We start from the raw sequence: 13,891 nt of genomic DNA, 5'->3' as shown, positions 1-13,891 counted from the left end.
TATCAAACTATATAGCCCATAGTTAATGGCAACATGCACTTTTTGTGACAATATACGATTTTTGATTAAAGGTAATAGTAATAATAAATGTTCAATAGGCTATTTTTATCCAAACACATTTTATTAAGGCAGATTGAATAAAAAAGATACAAACACAACATTTTTTAGTGTTTTCGTTTTAACAGTTTTAACAATTTTAACAGTTTTAACAGTTTTAACAACTTTTAGTGCAGCAGTGCTTCAGTGCTGTAGTCTTGACTGGCCTTGCAGTAGGTCTGTGGAGATATGGAACCTCTTTCAAAACAGAACCTGAAAACAAAGATGCACCACAAATTATCTGCCTATTTTCAGCAAAAAGTATAAATATTAGTAAACAAATAAAACATGTACCTTTAAAACTTCTCCCGTCTGTCCTTAATACCTTTCCAGTGGTTATAGATCTTGTCCAGATTGATAGACCCATCTGCTTGCGTAGACCGGATTCTCATTAGCTGATCCAAGTGGATGGTCTGAAGTCGGTTGCGTGAATTTGTCTTGATACGATTCATGAGACTGAAACCGCGTTCACAGTCTGCACTAGACGCTTGAAATGTCCCACAAATGTCAATTAACTGTGCAAGCTCCACAAAGTCCTGAGTTTTTAGTGCCCAGGTTACCATTTCATCGAATGTCTGCAGCGCTCCTGTCTTTCTTTTTTCTTTGACAGTGAACTTGAAGTCGTTGTACTGTTGACAGATGCTCTCGGTGGCGTCATCCTCATCATCTCTTTGTTTTAGAAAAGCGTGGAACTTCTCTGTCAGTCTGGTTACATCAGTGATGCCGTAATCAAAATCAATTGCTGAATCCAGTGTTTCTAGGCTAAATGCAGACCATTCTTTAAGCTCACCTTCAGGAAATCTTGCGTCAAGATGGTCACAAACTTTGCGGACAAACAGAATAATCTCTGCTGTATTTATTGCACTGTCATGTTTCCCCAACAGCTCATTTACACGGGTGCTCCAATGAATATGCTGCCCGAGATACTGAGATTTAAGTTTTTCCATCTTAGCTCTGGCAAAGCAATGAGCATCAACGATGCTAAGATTGCTGCGCTGCAGGGAGACACTGAGCTGAGCTAGTTCTTCCAACACATCTCCGAGAACAGTAATTGCAACTCTGTACTTGGGATCAGATAGTTTTTTGAGACAGTATTTCGCAATTGGGTCGTCGTCGTTTTCTGCTTCTTTTGAACAATACTCCGTTAACAGACTGTAATTCCGCAAAAAAGCATTAACAGCTTGGTAACGTGACAGCCAGCGAACCTCATTCAACGGTCGGAAAGACAGTGAATCCACTTCTAAAACTTTTGCCAATTCGTCAAATTTGCTTTTCTTTACAGAAGACCTACTGAATAGTGAATATACTGTTCTTAAAAGTGTTTCCACTTCTTTCATCAACTGCACGCCTTTCCATGCATCATCAATACCCAAATCCTCTCGATGAGCAACGCAGTGTTGTTCTGTAAGGTGCGGTATTTGCCGTCTAAGTATTGCAGTGACTCCATTATGTTTGCCTAACATGACAGAAGCGCCGTCAGACGTTAACATGGCCATTTTCTGCAAATCAAGTCCGTGATCAGTGTAGAACTTTATTATTGCATCTGCAATATCCTGGGCGCTGCATCGTGCCAGCTGAATGATTCCGGCAAATACACTTTTGTATGTGAAATGATTTTGTTCTCTAAACTTAATGTAAAGAACTAGCATTTTGTGTACTGTAATGTCTGTGCTTTCGTCGACTATCAACGTGTGAACATTGGCATTTCTTACAGCTTCCATAGTCTCAGCTTGTACAACTGCATTAATTGACTCCACAAATTCAAAAGCGTAGTTTTTACTTCTCCAGCTGTCGGGGAGGCTTACATATTTCGCCAGATGATTGTGAAGTTCTTGAACAGATAGCATAGACGCGTTCATTTTAATGGCAAGTAGCACGTTATCGATCAATATTTTGATTTGTTCAGGGTTTGCCTTGCTCTTATTGGCGAGGTCGATACGTTTTTGTCTAGATTCTCTCGACTCTCCAAGAAGCTGGTTAATCGCAGTTCCATGCTTTCTATTGTACAATGCTTTCACAGCATCAATGTGACATTTTTGTGTTAAGTGACGTTTTAGGTAGTCAAGTTTCCACTCTGTCCACGTTTTCCCGGTGGAAAACTCTCCTTTAACTTTAGCTTCGGAGCAAAGTTTGCACACAACCCCATTAGCTCCGTAACTAAATATTTCCGACAATTTAACAGATTTGTCGGGGCCATCGCTAGTATCCGTTTGAAGGAGTTCATTTAGCCATTCTTGTTTGAAAGTCAAACAAACCTTTTTTTTAGGCTGTTGCAGAGGTGTTTCATCTTTTCGTTTCGCCATTGCTGAATGGATTCACGCGGTCTGAACTTGTGGTTCACGTCTGTGAATCAAAGGCTAGCCTTAATTACTCCAAAATTCAATATAAAATACAAATGGATGGTGCTACAAATCATATAGTTAGTGAATATAAATTGTGCCAAAATCAATTGTGCAATCTTGCGAAACTTCACTAAATAAGTGACCCGGCCGGCAGCACACAATTGTGCCAACACCTGACCTCACTACAGGGAATCTGGGTGTATTAGACCCCAAGTATCGCTTGCTTCCACTGTTATTCAATCAAAGATTGTGCTTGATTATCTGCTTCCCTAGCTAGAATAGCCTGAAAATTATAGATTTGATCCTAGAATTGAGAAATACTTGACGCTTCCACATTCATTCAGGCTAGGTTCACAGTACTGAAGTGCAATTTTGATCAGATTTTCAATGGGTGGTTATTTTTGGGGTCATCATCCACATACAGAATACAGACAGGACAATAAGACAATAAATTAAACAATGTGTTTAATACCATTTTAAAGTTCAGACTGGATTCAACTGTTCCATATGCATGGTAAGGCGCACACAAAAACACACGGGTGAATGGATTAACCATAGGTTCATTTACCTTCCACACAAAACTGCAGTGTATAGATGTGAGCTAACCCCATCGGAGAGAACACAGTTTCTACTTGAAATGCATCTTTATGCAGCAAAATGCATGACTTTCACTGCAACAAAGTGGACAAGTGTGACTAGGCTCTTAGGAACAACACAGAATTCCGATGTAATTAGAGGAGTCAGAATAATCTGCCCATTATTACCAAAAGTATAAGGTGAACACAAAAATAAAGATCAACACAGTGTCAGACCTGTCTAAAACTGAAGCATGCAACAGGTTTATCAGGTTCCTTCCAGTAACTGGGTGGGCAGGTCCTTACGCACATTTATGCACTACAGGATACAGCATGGGTTTGAACAGCACTTTGATGATGATCCCAACAAAATTGGCCTCCTGACAGGCTGACAGCATTCACCCCAGCATTCCCACCAAATCAATGCAGAGATGCCAATTGCCAGCGTTCCCCCCGCGAGCCCCCCGTGCACTTACCTCACGGACGGTCACCCTTCACGGAAGCGGCGGTAAAGTAAGTGACTTGGCTGTGGAGGAATGATCATGTAACACCTGGTGGTCGTTGTCATTCACCTGAAATTAAGCTGTGGTTACATTTTGGCACCAAGTTTGAAAAGTTTACACAGTAAAGTGAATAAATTCCAGCCTGGGGCATGAATAGGCTGTTGGGATACCTAAAGTAGAGAGACATTTTGTGAGCCCTAGGTGGATCAGGCAGCATAAACATTACCTTCCACCCCACTTCCACCTACTGCAAGGCTGAGGTATGTATTTGTGCTGTGGGAATCATAGGTATGCATTTCATTATTGAATGAAATGTGAGCATGATTTATTTGTTCATATGGTTTGCAGTATTAGGGCTCTTTCACACGGTCTGCTCCGTAGGCGGATCCGTGTTGCTCAGCAGGGATCGATCCGCGATCCCCGCTGAGCCGGGCGGGTGACAGCTCCGTCTCCGCTTGCAGAGCGGAGAGGGAGGTGTCTCAGCACCCGCTGCCCTCTATGGGGGATCGGATGAGAGTGGACTGCTTGTCCGCTGTCATCAGATCCGCTCCGCTCCGATTACTGAACGGATGGAAAAATAGGGTTTCCATCCGTCCAGATTTCAGCACAGGATCGGATGCGGATGGCAGCGGGTGTCAGTGGAGGTGTCTCAGCTGACACCCGCTGCCCCATAGAGCTGCATGGAGGATCCGATCAGAACCGCCTAAAAAACTGACAGGCGGATCTGATCGGATCGCCCGTGTGAAAGAGCCCTAAGGGCTCTTTCACACGGGTGGTCCGCTTGTCCGCAAATCATCCCATCCGTTGGCGGATGATTTGCGGACATAATGTAAGTGAATGGCATTGCGGATGTCAGCGGAATACCATCCGCTGACATCCGATTTTCTTCCTGTCAGTTCTGTTCCGTTTTTTGGAACGGAACAAAACCCTATTTTTGTTCCGTTCAAAAAACGGAAAGGAAGGAAAACCGGATGTCAGCTGTGTCATCCGCTGACATCCGCAATGCCCATAGACTTACATTATGTCCGCATGTCATCCACAAACGGATGGGATTATATGCGGACACACGGAGCGGATGAAAGAAATGTCATCCGCTCCGTGGAAAAAAAAAAAAAAAAAGGACCGCAGCGGAGCTCTCACACGGACCGCCCGTGTGAAAGAGCCCTAAATCTTCACAGTATTACATTATTTTGATTAATTTTCTTTTGAGTTATACCAAGAGGAGGAACACCAAGGGTTGCTGATAGACTGACCTACCTGGAATGGAATGATATGCAGATTTAATTTAATTTATTGGTAAGAGGCTGTACAAGTGGTGGGTGGAGCACTTTGTCACTGGTGGTGCATTGATGTTGGCATATTCACATTCACATTTGGGTTTCACATGTGATGAGTTGAAGATATTGGGGAAGCAAAGATGAATAAGGGAGAAGACACACAGTTGGTTACTAGGATCCTCCGGCAGAGCAAAGAGGGACCTAGATGCAAATGTAGACTTCAGGAGTTCTGTAAAAAGATGAGGGGGCGTGGCATTGCCTGACCTGCATGGAGTGAGGACGTTCTAAATGAGAGCTCTGATGAATTGATATCCTGACCCTGGGTACGATGGCAGCGATCCTCCGCTCTCCCCAGCACTTCCAGTTCCAGCGATGCCTCCTGGCTGAGTGGATCTTCTGGTGTTTGAACACCATCTGTAAGTGACTTGGCCCCCGCGAGAACCCCCCCCCCCCCGTGCACTTACTTTACGGACGGTCACGGACCCGCTCACTTCAGTCCCCGGCTTCCGTGCTCCCGAGTCCCGGCGCCTCCTCCTCGGCCAATGGCATGAAGTTGGCCTTTCGGCCAATCAGGAAGCAGGAGGACCCGCTCCCTGATTGGCCAGGAGGAGGATCCATGTGACAATAGCGAATTTTCATTCGCTATTGTCATACAATGGGCGTGCTCTCAGGGCGCACGCTCTGCTCCCTGGCCACCTCGTCTGCGCTGTCTCACTAGGTGCGCGATCTACATAGCTGCTTGCGCGGGACCAGAATTTCACTGCGCGTCCGCGCATGCGCGCACTTTAGGGGGAACATTGGCTGTGCACAAATAGTCCCAGCACATGGACAATATCATAACAGAAGTATTGCACAGTATACTATACCTGTATAGGCTACAAAAATTACCTCACATGGGTTTAACTGACAGCAAAGCACTTAGTTTTTGATGGCTAGAGGTACAGTAGGTGTTCACAGGATACAGAAGTAAGTGTCGGCCTAAATAGGCCCCAAAAATTAGCTCACCTGGGTTGAACTGACAGCAAAGAACGTAGTATTTGATGGCTGGAGGTACAGTAGGCATTCACAGTATACAGAAGTGTCGGCCTGTATAGGCCGCAAAAATTAGCTCACATGGGTTTAACTGACAGCAAAGAACGTAGTATTTGATGGCTGGAGGTACAGTAGGCATTCACAGTATACAGAAGTGAGTGTCGGCCTGTATAGGCCGCAAAAATTAGCTCACATGGGTTTAACTGACAGCAAAGAACTTAGTTTCTGATGGCTAGAGGTACAGTAGGCGTTCACAGGATACAGAAGTAAGTGTCAGCCTGAATAGGCCCCAAAAATTAGCTCACATGGGTTGAACTGACAGCAAAGAACGTAGTATTTGATGGCTGGAGGTACAGTAGGCATTCACAGTATACAGAAGTAAGTGTCGGCCTGTATAGGCCGCAAAAATTAGCTCACATGGGTTTAACTGACAGCAAAGAACTTAGTATTTGATGGCTAGAGGTACATTAGGCATTCACACAGTATACAGAAGTGTCGGCCTGTATAGGCCGCAAAAATTACCTCACATGGGTTTAACTGACAGCAAAGAACTTAGTTTTTGATGGCTAGAGGTACAGTAGGCGTTCACAGGATACAGAAGTAAGTGTCGGCCTAAATAGGCCCCAAAAGTTAGCTCACCTGGGTTGAACTGACAGCAAAGAACATAGTATTTGATGGCTGGAGGTACAGTAGGCATTCACAGTGTACAAAAGTATGTGTCGGCCTGTATAGGCCCCAAAAATTAGCTCACATGGGTTGAACTGACAGCAAAGAACTTGGTATTTGATGGCTAGAGGTACATTAGGCATTCACACAGTATACAGAAGTAAGTGTCGGCCTGTATAGGTGTAACGCTCCTGCGTTTTTATAGTAAGCTGGATTTGCAGCTGCAGAATCTCCACTCAGTAGTCATGTAGAGATGTGTTGAATTACCAGATCCAACTCTCCAGACTCATCACTGTGGACCCGCCTGCTTCAGCATACAGATATACACACACTTAATAAGATGTTCCTGGAGTGATAGGATGTGTATGACAGTATAGAGGTGATGTGCTGAAGAGACAGGGGTGAGCAGTGATAGAAATGATAAGCACTTGATAGTAATGTTCAGGAGAGTAGTAGACGGTAATAGGTAGGATGCAGATAGGTTAGTAATCATATATGGTAATAGGTGGTAAGGACAGCAGATGATATACAGGAGAGACTAACCCAGTGCAAGGATAGATGGTAGTAGACTCAAGAGCTAGCAATCTATGTAACAGTGCAGATGGTAGAATTAGTAATGCATAGATAGTAACAGTCCTTAATGTGCAGAAGTAGATAGTGTAAGTTTGTTATGGAGGAATCCCCTGTGGGGTACTTATCACTAGTAAGGTTAGTAAGTAGAGGGGTCCGGTAGTGAGGGAGTGATCCGGTAGCGAGATACGGGATCAGTATCGAGGTTCCGGTCTGTTCCAGGTAAAGAGAATAGCTGGAGGCTCCGGCAGCATAAGACAAGGCTTGTAAGCATGCGGTTTGAACGAACAACCTGAGAGAGAAAGCCGGCGATTGAAATAGCCGCTCAGAGCGGCGCTCAGTGATGATGTCATACGGCTTAAAGGTATATGCGTTCCACCTAACTAAAAAGGTGGGACGCAATATGAAAAGGAAAATGGGCAATAAGGGTACCAAAGGTACCAGAATCTTACAATAGGCCGCAAAATTTAGCCCACATGGGTTTAACTGACTGCAAAGAATGTAGTATTTGATGGCTGGAGATACAGTAGGCGTTCACAGTATACAGAAGTGTCGGCCTGTATAGGCTGCAAAAATTAGCTCACACGGGTTTAACTGACAGCAAAGAACTTAGTTTTTGATGGCTAGAGGTACAGTAGGCGTTCACAGGATACAGAAGTAAGTGTTGGCCTGAATAGGCCCCAAAAATTAGCTCACATGGGTTGAACTGACAGCAAAGAACGTAGTATTTGATGGCTGGAGGTACAGTAGACATTCACAGTATACAGAAGTGTCGGCCTGTATAGGCTCCAAAATGCAACTCACATGGGTTTAACTGACAGCAAAGAAATTCGTTTTGATGGCTAGAGGTACAGTAGGCGTTCACAGGATACAGAAGTAAGTGTCGGCCTGTAGAGGCCCCAAAAATTAGCTCACATGGGTTGAACTGACAGCAAAGAACTTGGTGTTTGATGGCTAGAGGTACATTAGGCATTCACACAGTATACAGAAGTAAGTGTCGGCCTGTATAGGCTGCAAAAATTAGCTCACATGGGTTGAACTGACAGCAAAGAACTTAGTATTTGATGGCTAGAGGTACAGTAGGCATTCACAGTATACAAAAGTAAGTGTCGGCCTGTATAGGCTCCAAGAATTAGCTCACATGGGTTGAACTGACAGCAAATAACTTAGTATTTGATGGCTAGAGGTACAGTAGGCATTCACAGTATACAGAAGTAAGTGTCGGCCTGTATAGGCTCCAAAAAATAGCTCACATGGGTTGAACTGACAGCAAATAACTTAGTATTTGATGGCTAGAGGTACAGTAGGCATTCACAGTATACAGAAGTAAGTGTCGGCCTGTACAGGCTCCAAAATTTAGCCCACATGGGTTGAACTGACAGCAAAGAACTTAGTATTTGATGGCTAGAGGTACAGAAGGCATTCACAGTATACAGAAGTAAGTGCCGGCCTGTATAGGCTCCAAAAATTAGCTCACATGGGTTGAACTGACAGCAAAGAACTTAGTATTTGATGGCTAGAGGTACATTAGGCATTCACACAGTATAAAGAAGTGTCGGCCTGTATAGGCTGCAAAAATTAGCCATTCAATGGACATGAAATACCTTTTATGCCGCTTTTATTTAGCGAAGACAAGGACCAGGAATTTTTGTTGGTGGATGGCGGTCTGGCAGATATTTGTGGCCTGTGATGAGGAATTTCAATAAAACATGGTCTACTGGTGGTCACATGTGTTGAATTCCTCAGAGATCCATGCCTCATTCATTTTTATAAATGTGAGGTAGTCTACACTGTCATTAGCTAGGCGAGTGCGCTTATCGGTCACGATCCCCCCTGCGGCGCTGAACGTCCTTTCGGACAGGACACTAGACGGGGGGCAAGCCAACAGTTCCATTGCAAATTGTGCAAGCTCTGGCCAGAGGTCAAGCCTGCCCACCCAGTAGTCCAGGGGTACATCACTCCTCAGAGCGTCCACATCGGCCGTTAACCCGATGTAGTCGGACACCTGTCGGACACCTTTTTTTACGCTCTAACATTTGAGCCACAGAAGCCTGCCTTTTTCCAGAACAACGTGACAACGGCATCATGGAAGGTGGAGTGTTGGATAACTGTGAGGAGACAGGAGAAGGAGAAGAGGCTGGACGGTGAGAGCATGGAGTTGGCTTTGTGGGTTCTGACGGTGTTGCTCCCACTGGGCTTGGTGATGGGATTTCAGGTGCCTTCTTAAGGCAGTTGTCCCTAAGTGAGTGTTGGGCTTACCGCGACTTATGCGTTGACTGCAAAGGCTGCAGATGGCAACACTGCGGAGCCATGTGCCGGCGTCCTGGGAGCGCCAGATGTGACTGTACATGGTTGATGGCTCGCTCCTGATACATTTGGAGTCTGCTTTGTACCTCTTGTGCAATGCAAGTTCTGCCTGCCTCTCCTCCCTATCTGCCGGTCCGTCAGTCCGCCAGTTCTACAAATAATTGGCCAGTAACTGTTGTCACTGTGTGTAGCACAGTTAACACAGCAAAAGAGGCCAAATTTTTGCAGGACTAAAATACAATCTTAGAAAAGTATACTGGTAAATAACACCTCACTTCAATCTGTGGTATTGGGGGGCCACAGGTTTATCACACCAGTTCTACAAATAATTGGCCAGTAACTGTTGTCACTGTGTGTAGCACTGTTTACACAGCAAGAGGCCAAATTTTTGCAGGACTAAAATACACTCTTAGAAAATGATACTGTTAAATAATACCCCACTTCAATATGTGGTATTCGGGGGCCACTGGTCTATCACAGCAGTTCAAAAAAATTGGCCAGTGAGTTTGGCACTGTGTGTATCAGACTTAACTCAGCAAAAGAGGCAATATTGTTGCAGGACACAAATAAACATGTAAAGGTATACTCAGATAACACCCCACTTCAATATGTGATATTGGGGGGGCAATTGGCCTATCACACCAGTTATAATACGTTATAAGTGCTTTTGTCACTGCACTGTGTGTAGTATTGCTGCAAAAACGCTCAGTCTCACCACCACACCTGTCACAATGCTGCACAGTGCACAATAATACTACTAATCCACTATAATATGCTTTCTACAATGTATATTATACTGTGGATTACCCCCCTCCCTTTTTTAGTGCACTGCACAGCAATACCAAAAAATTTGCAGCCCTTTAAATTACTATTGTGGACATTAACAGAGCAATTTGTGTCACTGCTGACAATCTCTAACTGCCCCTACAGCACAGACTGGATACCTGTCCCTATACTGAAGAGAGACTGGACCTATACCGAAATACCAGCCCTGAAAAGGACTTTTGTGGACATTAACAGAGCGATTTGTGTGACTGCAGCCGATCTCTAACTGCCCCTAAAGCAACGACTGGATACGTCTCCCTAAACTCAAAAGATACTAGTAGATCTATACCGAAATACCAGCCCTGAAAAAGACTTTTGTGGATCTTCACAGCGCTATTTGTGTCTAGCAAACTCTCCCTAATGAGCACAGCAGACCTCTCCCTACACTGGCAGAAAGCGGAATGTAAAATGGCCGACAGCTCAGGTCTATTTATAGGGTAGGGGGACTGTCCATGTGCTGGAATGTTTCAATTGGCTGTCCCGTTCCACCTGACGGCTGTGTCATGGGTCAAAGTTCTCCCGAATGTAAACTAATATGGCCGCCGCGAACAACGCCGTGTGTTCGCAAATTTGGCGGGTAGTGAACAAGCAAAATTCGCCACGAACCGACCGCCGGGCAAACCGCAAGGCCATCTCTAGTGTACAGCTTGTAAAACAGTGTAAATTTTTTGTCCCCTCAAAATAATTCAACACACAGCCATTAATGTCTAAACCGCTGACAACAAAAGTGATTACACCCCTAAGTGAAATTGTCCAAACTGGGCCTAAAGAGTCAATATTTTGTGTGGCCACCATTATTTTCCAGCACTGCCTTAACCCTCTTGGGCATGGAGTTTACCAGAGCTTCACAGGTTGCCACTGGAGTCCTCTTCCACTCCTCCATGACGACAAACGACATCACGGAGCTGGTGGATGTTAGGGACCTTGCACTCCTCCACCTCCCGTTTGAGGATGCATCACAAATGCTCAATAGGGTTTAGGTCTGGAGACATGCTTGTCCAGTCCATCACCTTTACCCCCAGCTTCTTTAGCAAGGCAGTGGTCATCTTTCCAAAAATTTGTGGAAATAAATATTTACAAAAAATGTGAGAGGTGTACTTACTTTTGTGTGATACTGTATGTGTCCAGGTCAGGTTTCATGAATGGGGTTTACATTCACTTTAAACATTTATTACTTACCCTTTTGGTTGCTGGCGAGTCTAATTTATGCTCTCTTGAAGAACTAAGGACCCCGGCGGTATCTGACATTTTGTGTTTGTTGGAAACCTTATCCCCTGCTGGGTGTAGTGGTTCCTCCCACCGGCTGTTACATCACTACAGAACAAAGTAATCACTTAATGAGCAGGAACCACAGTGTCCCGAAGGGAACAAAAACATCACAAAGTGTGAGATACCAGCACCACCCATCGCTCTTCAAGATAATACAAATTTTACTCACCAGCCTCCAGATTCAGAATACAGAATCAAAATACGAAGCATATTCTTTTATTAACACGTGGGGGTACAGCGCTAAAGTGAATAGGTGGCAAAATATAATAAGGTGCTAATGAAGTGCCTACTAGATATATAACAACATCCAAAATATATTTGATATAAAGTGGCAGGTTCTATTTAAGGTGCTTGACAATATTAAAGCAATAATAACAATAATAAATATATCAAATAATCAATAATCAAAAAATCAATCCATATAAAACTACAATCAATATATTCATAATAGTGCACAATTAAAACAGGTGCAAGTGCAAGGAGTGCAAACCAGGAGTGAGAATAAATAAAAATAAATATGTCAAGTCCATACAAAGATTGTGCAAAATCGGCAAGATGAAGTGCTTGTCAAATACTTCCACACTCAGTGCTCGTGTGTCCACCACCACAACTAATGAATAGCCTCTCACCTTCCCACAGGTTCAGAATGCAGTAATATTACCGGTAGTAGTGATCCTTGGTAGGGATATCCTTAATGAACTACTCATCCAGCAGATTATATACGTAATCAATGATCCCAGTGGGGATAATTTTTATGGGGACATCAGTGAAAAACTGCTCCTTGCATAGATATGTGGAATCCTCACATTTCCACAGTGTGCATGGAAAATAAAACAACAAGGGATCTAACGCTCTCTGATAAGATGACTTTTAATAAAATACACACACAGGCTTTTGTGGCAGTCCCAGTGGGAGGGCACAACAGCGGTGCATCCTGGGATTGACCATAAAAAGCCAAGGGCACATGTGACAGGGGGTCTTTGGCAGGAAGCAGAGTCCCAGGAGGAGGGCGACAGCTGTCTCTCTTTCTGTATGTCGAGGAAAGTGGTCACAGGCAGTCAGCCTGGTGAGCCAGGTGTGGAGCAGAGCCTTAAGGGTCCTGGAGAAACTGACAGTGGAGCTGAAGGCAGAGCTACATGGGAAAAACAGTGTCCATGAGTACCGGGGGGCTTGCTAAGGGGTCTGCCCAGGAAGGGGACCACTCCAGTGAGGTCAGTGGACAGAAGGTTAGCGCACACAGTCAGAGAGAAAGGAGGTGCCAAGTAGAACGCTGAAGAGAAATCTACCAAGTAGTTTGCCTTTCATATACTTTACTTCAGTGGCAGGGTGAAGCATTCAACATAGATAGAAGTCCTCAAGATTGTGCATAGTTTGCTAAGTTGGAGTATCCCACTCATCCCTTCTCCCATCCCATCATAAAATAAAAACAACAAAAACCAAATCCTCTGAACTGTTTACTGCCTTAGCCAAGAACCTAAAGTACTAAGGATTTACAAGTCGTTGCTATGGGTAACCCAGGGGAATCCGCTTTAAGCAGCTCCTACGGGGGTAGTGCTACATACAATTTTGCAAATTAGTAATTTTTCTTTGCCAAAATGTATACTGCTATGTTGCTTTGGTAAAAAATAACCCAAATCAATGTATATTATTTGGTCTTTGTGAAGGTTATAGAGTCTACAAGCTATAGTGCCAATCATTGAAAATTGATCACACCTGATGTACTGAGGCACGGCTGATGTACAGCCTTGTCTCATTTCTTAAGATACTAACAAGCCAGGACAGTACAAATACTTCCCAAATTACCCCTTTTGGGAAAGCAGACATTCCAAGGTATTTAGTAAGAGGCATTGTGAGTTTTTTGAAGTTATAAAAAAATTGTTTTTACAAAATTGTCATATTTCTCTCTCACTGCATATGCATACTTGCAACTACAGTGTATAAACTATCAGCGCAATATTTATAAAAATGAATCGTGTAATTAAATTAATATGAATCATGTGATATAATTACATGCTCTCAGTGCAACAAAATCTTAAAGTGTCCGGCTGTTAACACAAAACAGTGTTATTCATTCCACAATCAAAAACGAAAATATACAGTGTTGCGCCAGAAAAAAAAATACAACATAAGATTTAAGAACTATAAGTAATGTATACAAGCGTTTCCAGTGTCCAAAAAATGTGATAACTTATAGAAGTGACTCGTGAGAACAAATCTTTAATCTGTGATCACCACTAAAAAATCTGTGATGTGCTCCACTTCACTGCCACCAGAGATCAAAGCCTCTCACCTTACACACTGGCCCAAAAATCAACCCGGGCCAGAAACAAATTTTACCCCACAAGGGTCACAAGATGGTGTAGAGGACCTTCATAGGGACACCAATAGAGATTCCCAGGGTAGGCTCCACTCTCACCATAAGCAGATAG

At 43.8% G+C, this 13,891-nt stretch overlaps 1 protein-coding gene across 1 annotated transcript; it reads right to left on the bottom strand.

The window, feature by feature from the left end:
• Nucleotides 1–392: 392 nt before the first annotated feature.
• Nucleotides 393–2,399, bottom strand: LOC309550317 (zinc finger protein 862-like; the record flags this gene model as incomplete). The annotated part of the gene is made up of 1 exon (XM_082250714.1): nt 393–2,399. The coding sequence occupies one exon, from the start codon at nt 2,397–2,399 to the stop codon at nt 393–395; it is 2,007 nt and encodes a 668-aa protein (XP_082106840.1).
• Nucleotides 2,400–13,891: the final 11,492 nt, after the last annotated feature.

Source organism: Pelophylax lessonae, assembly GCF_965119305.1.
Source record: "Pelophylax lessonae genome assembly, chromosome: 1".
Taxonomy (NCBI): Eukaryota; Metazoa; Chordata; class Amphibia; order Anura; family Ranidae; genus Pelophylax; species Pelophylax lessonae.
This window is presented reverse-complemented; position numbering and strand designations above follow the sequence as displayed.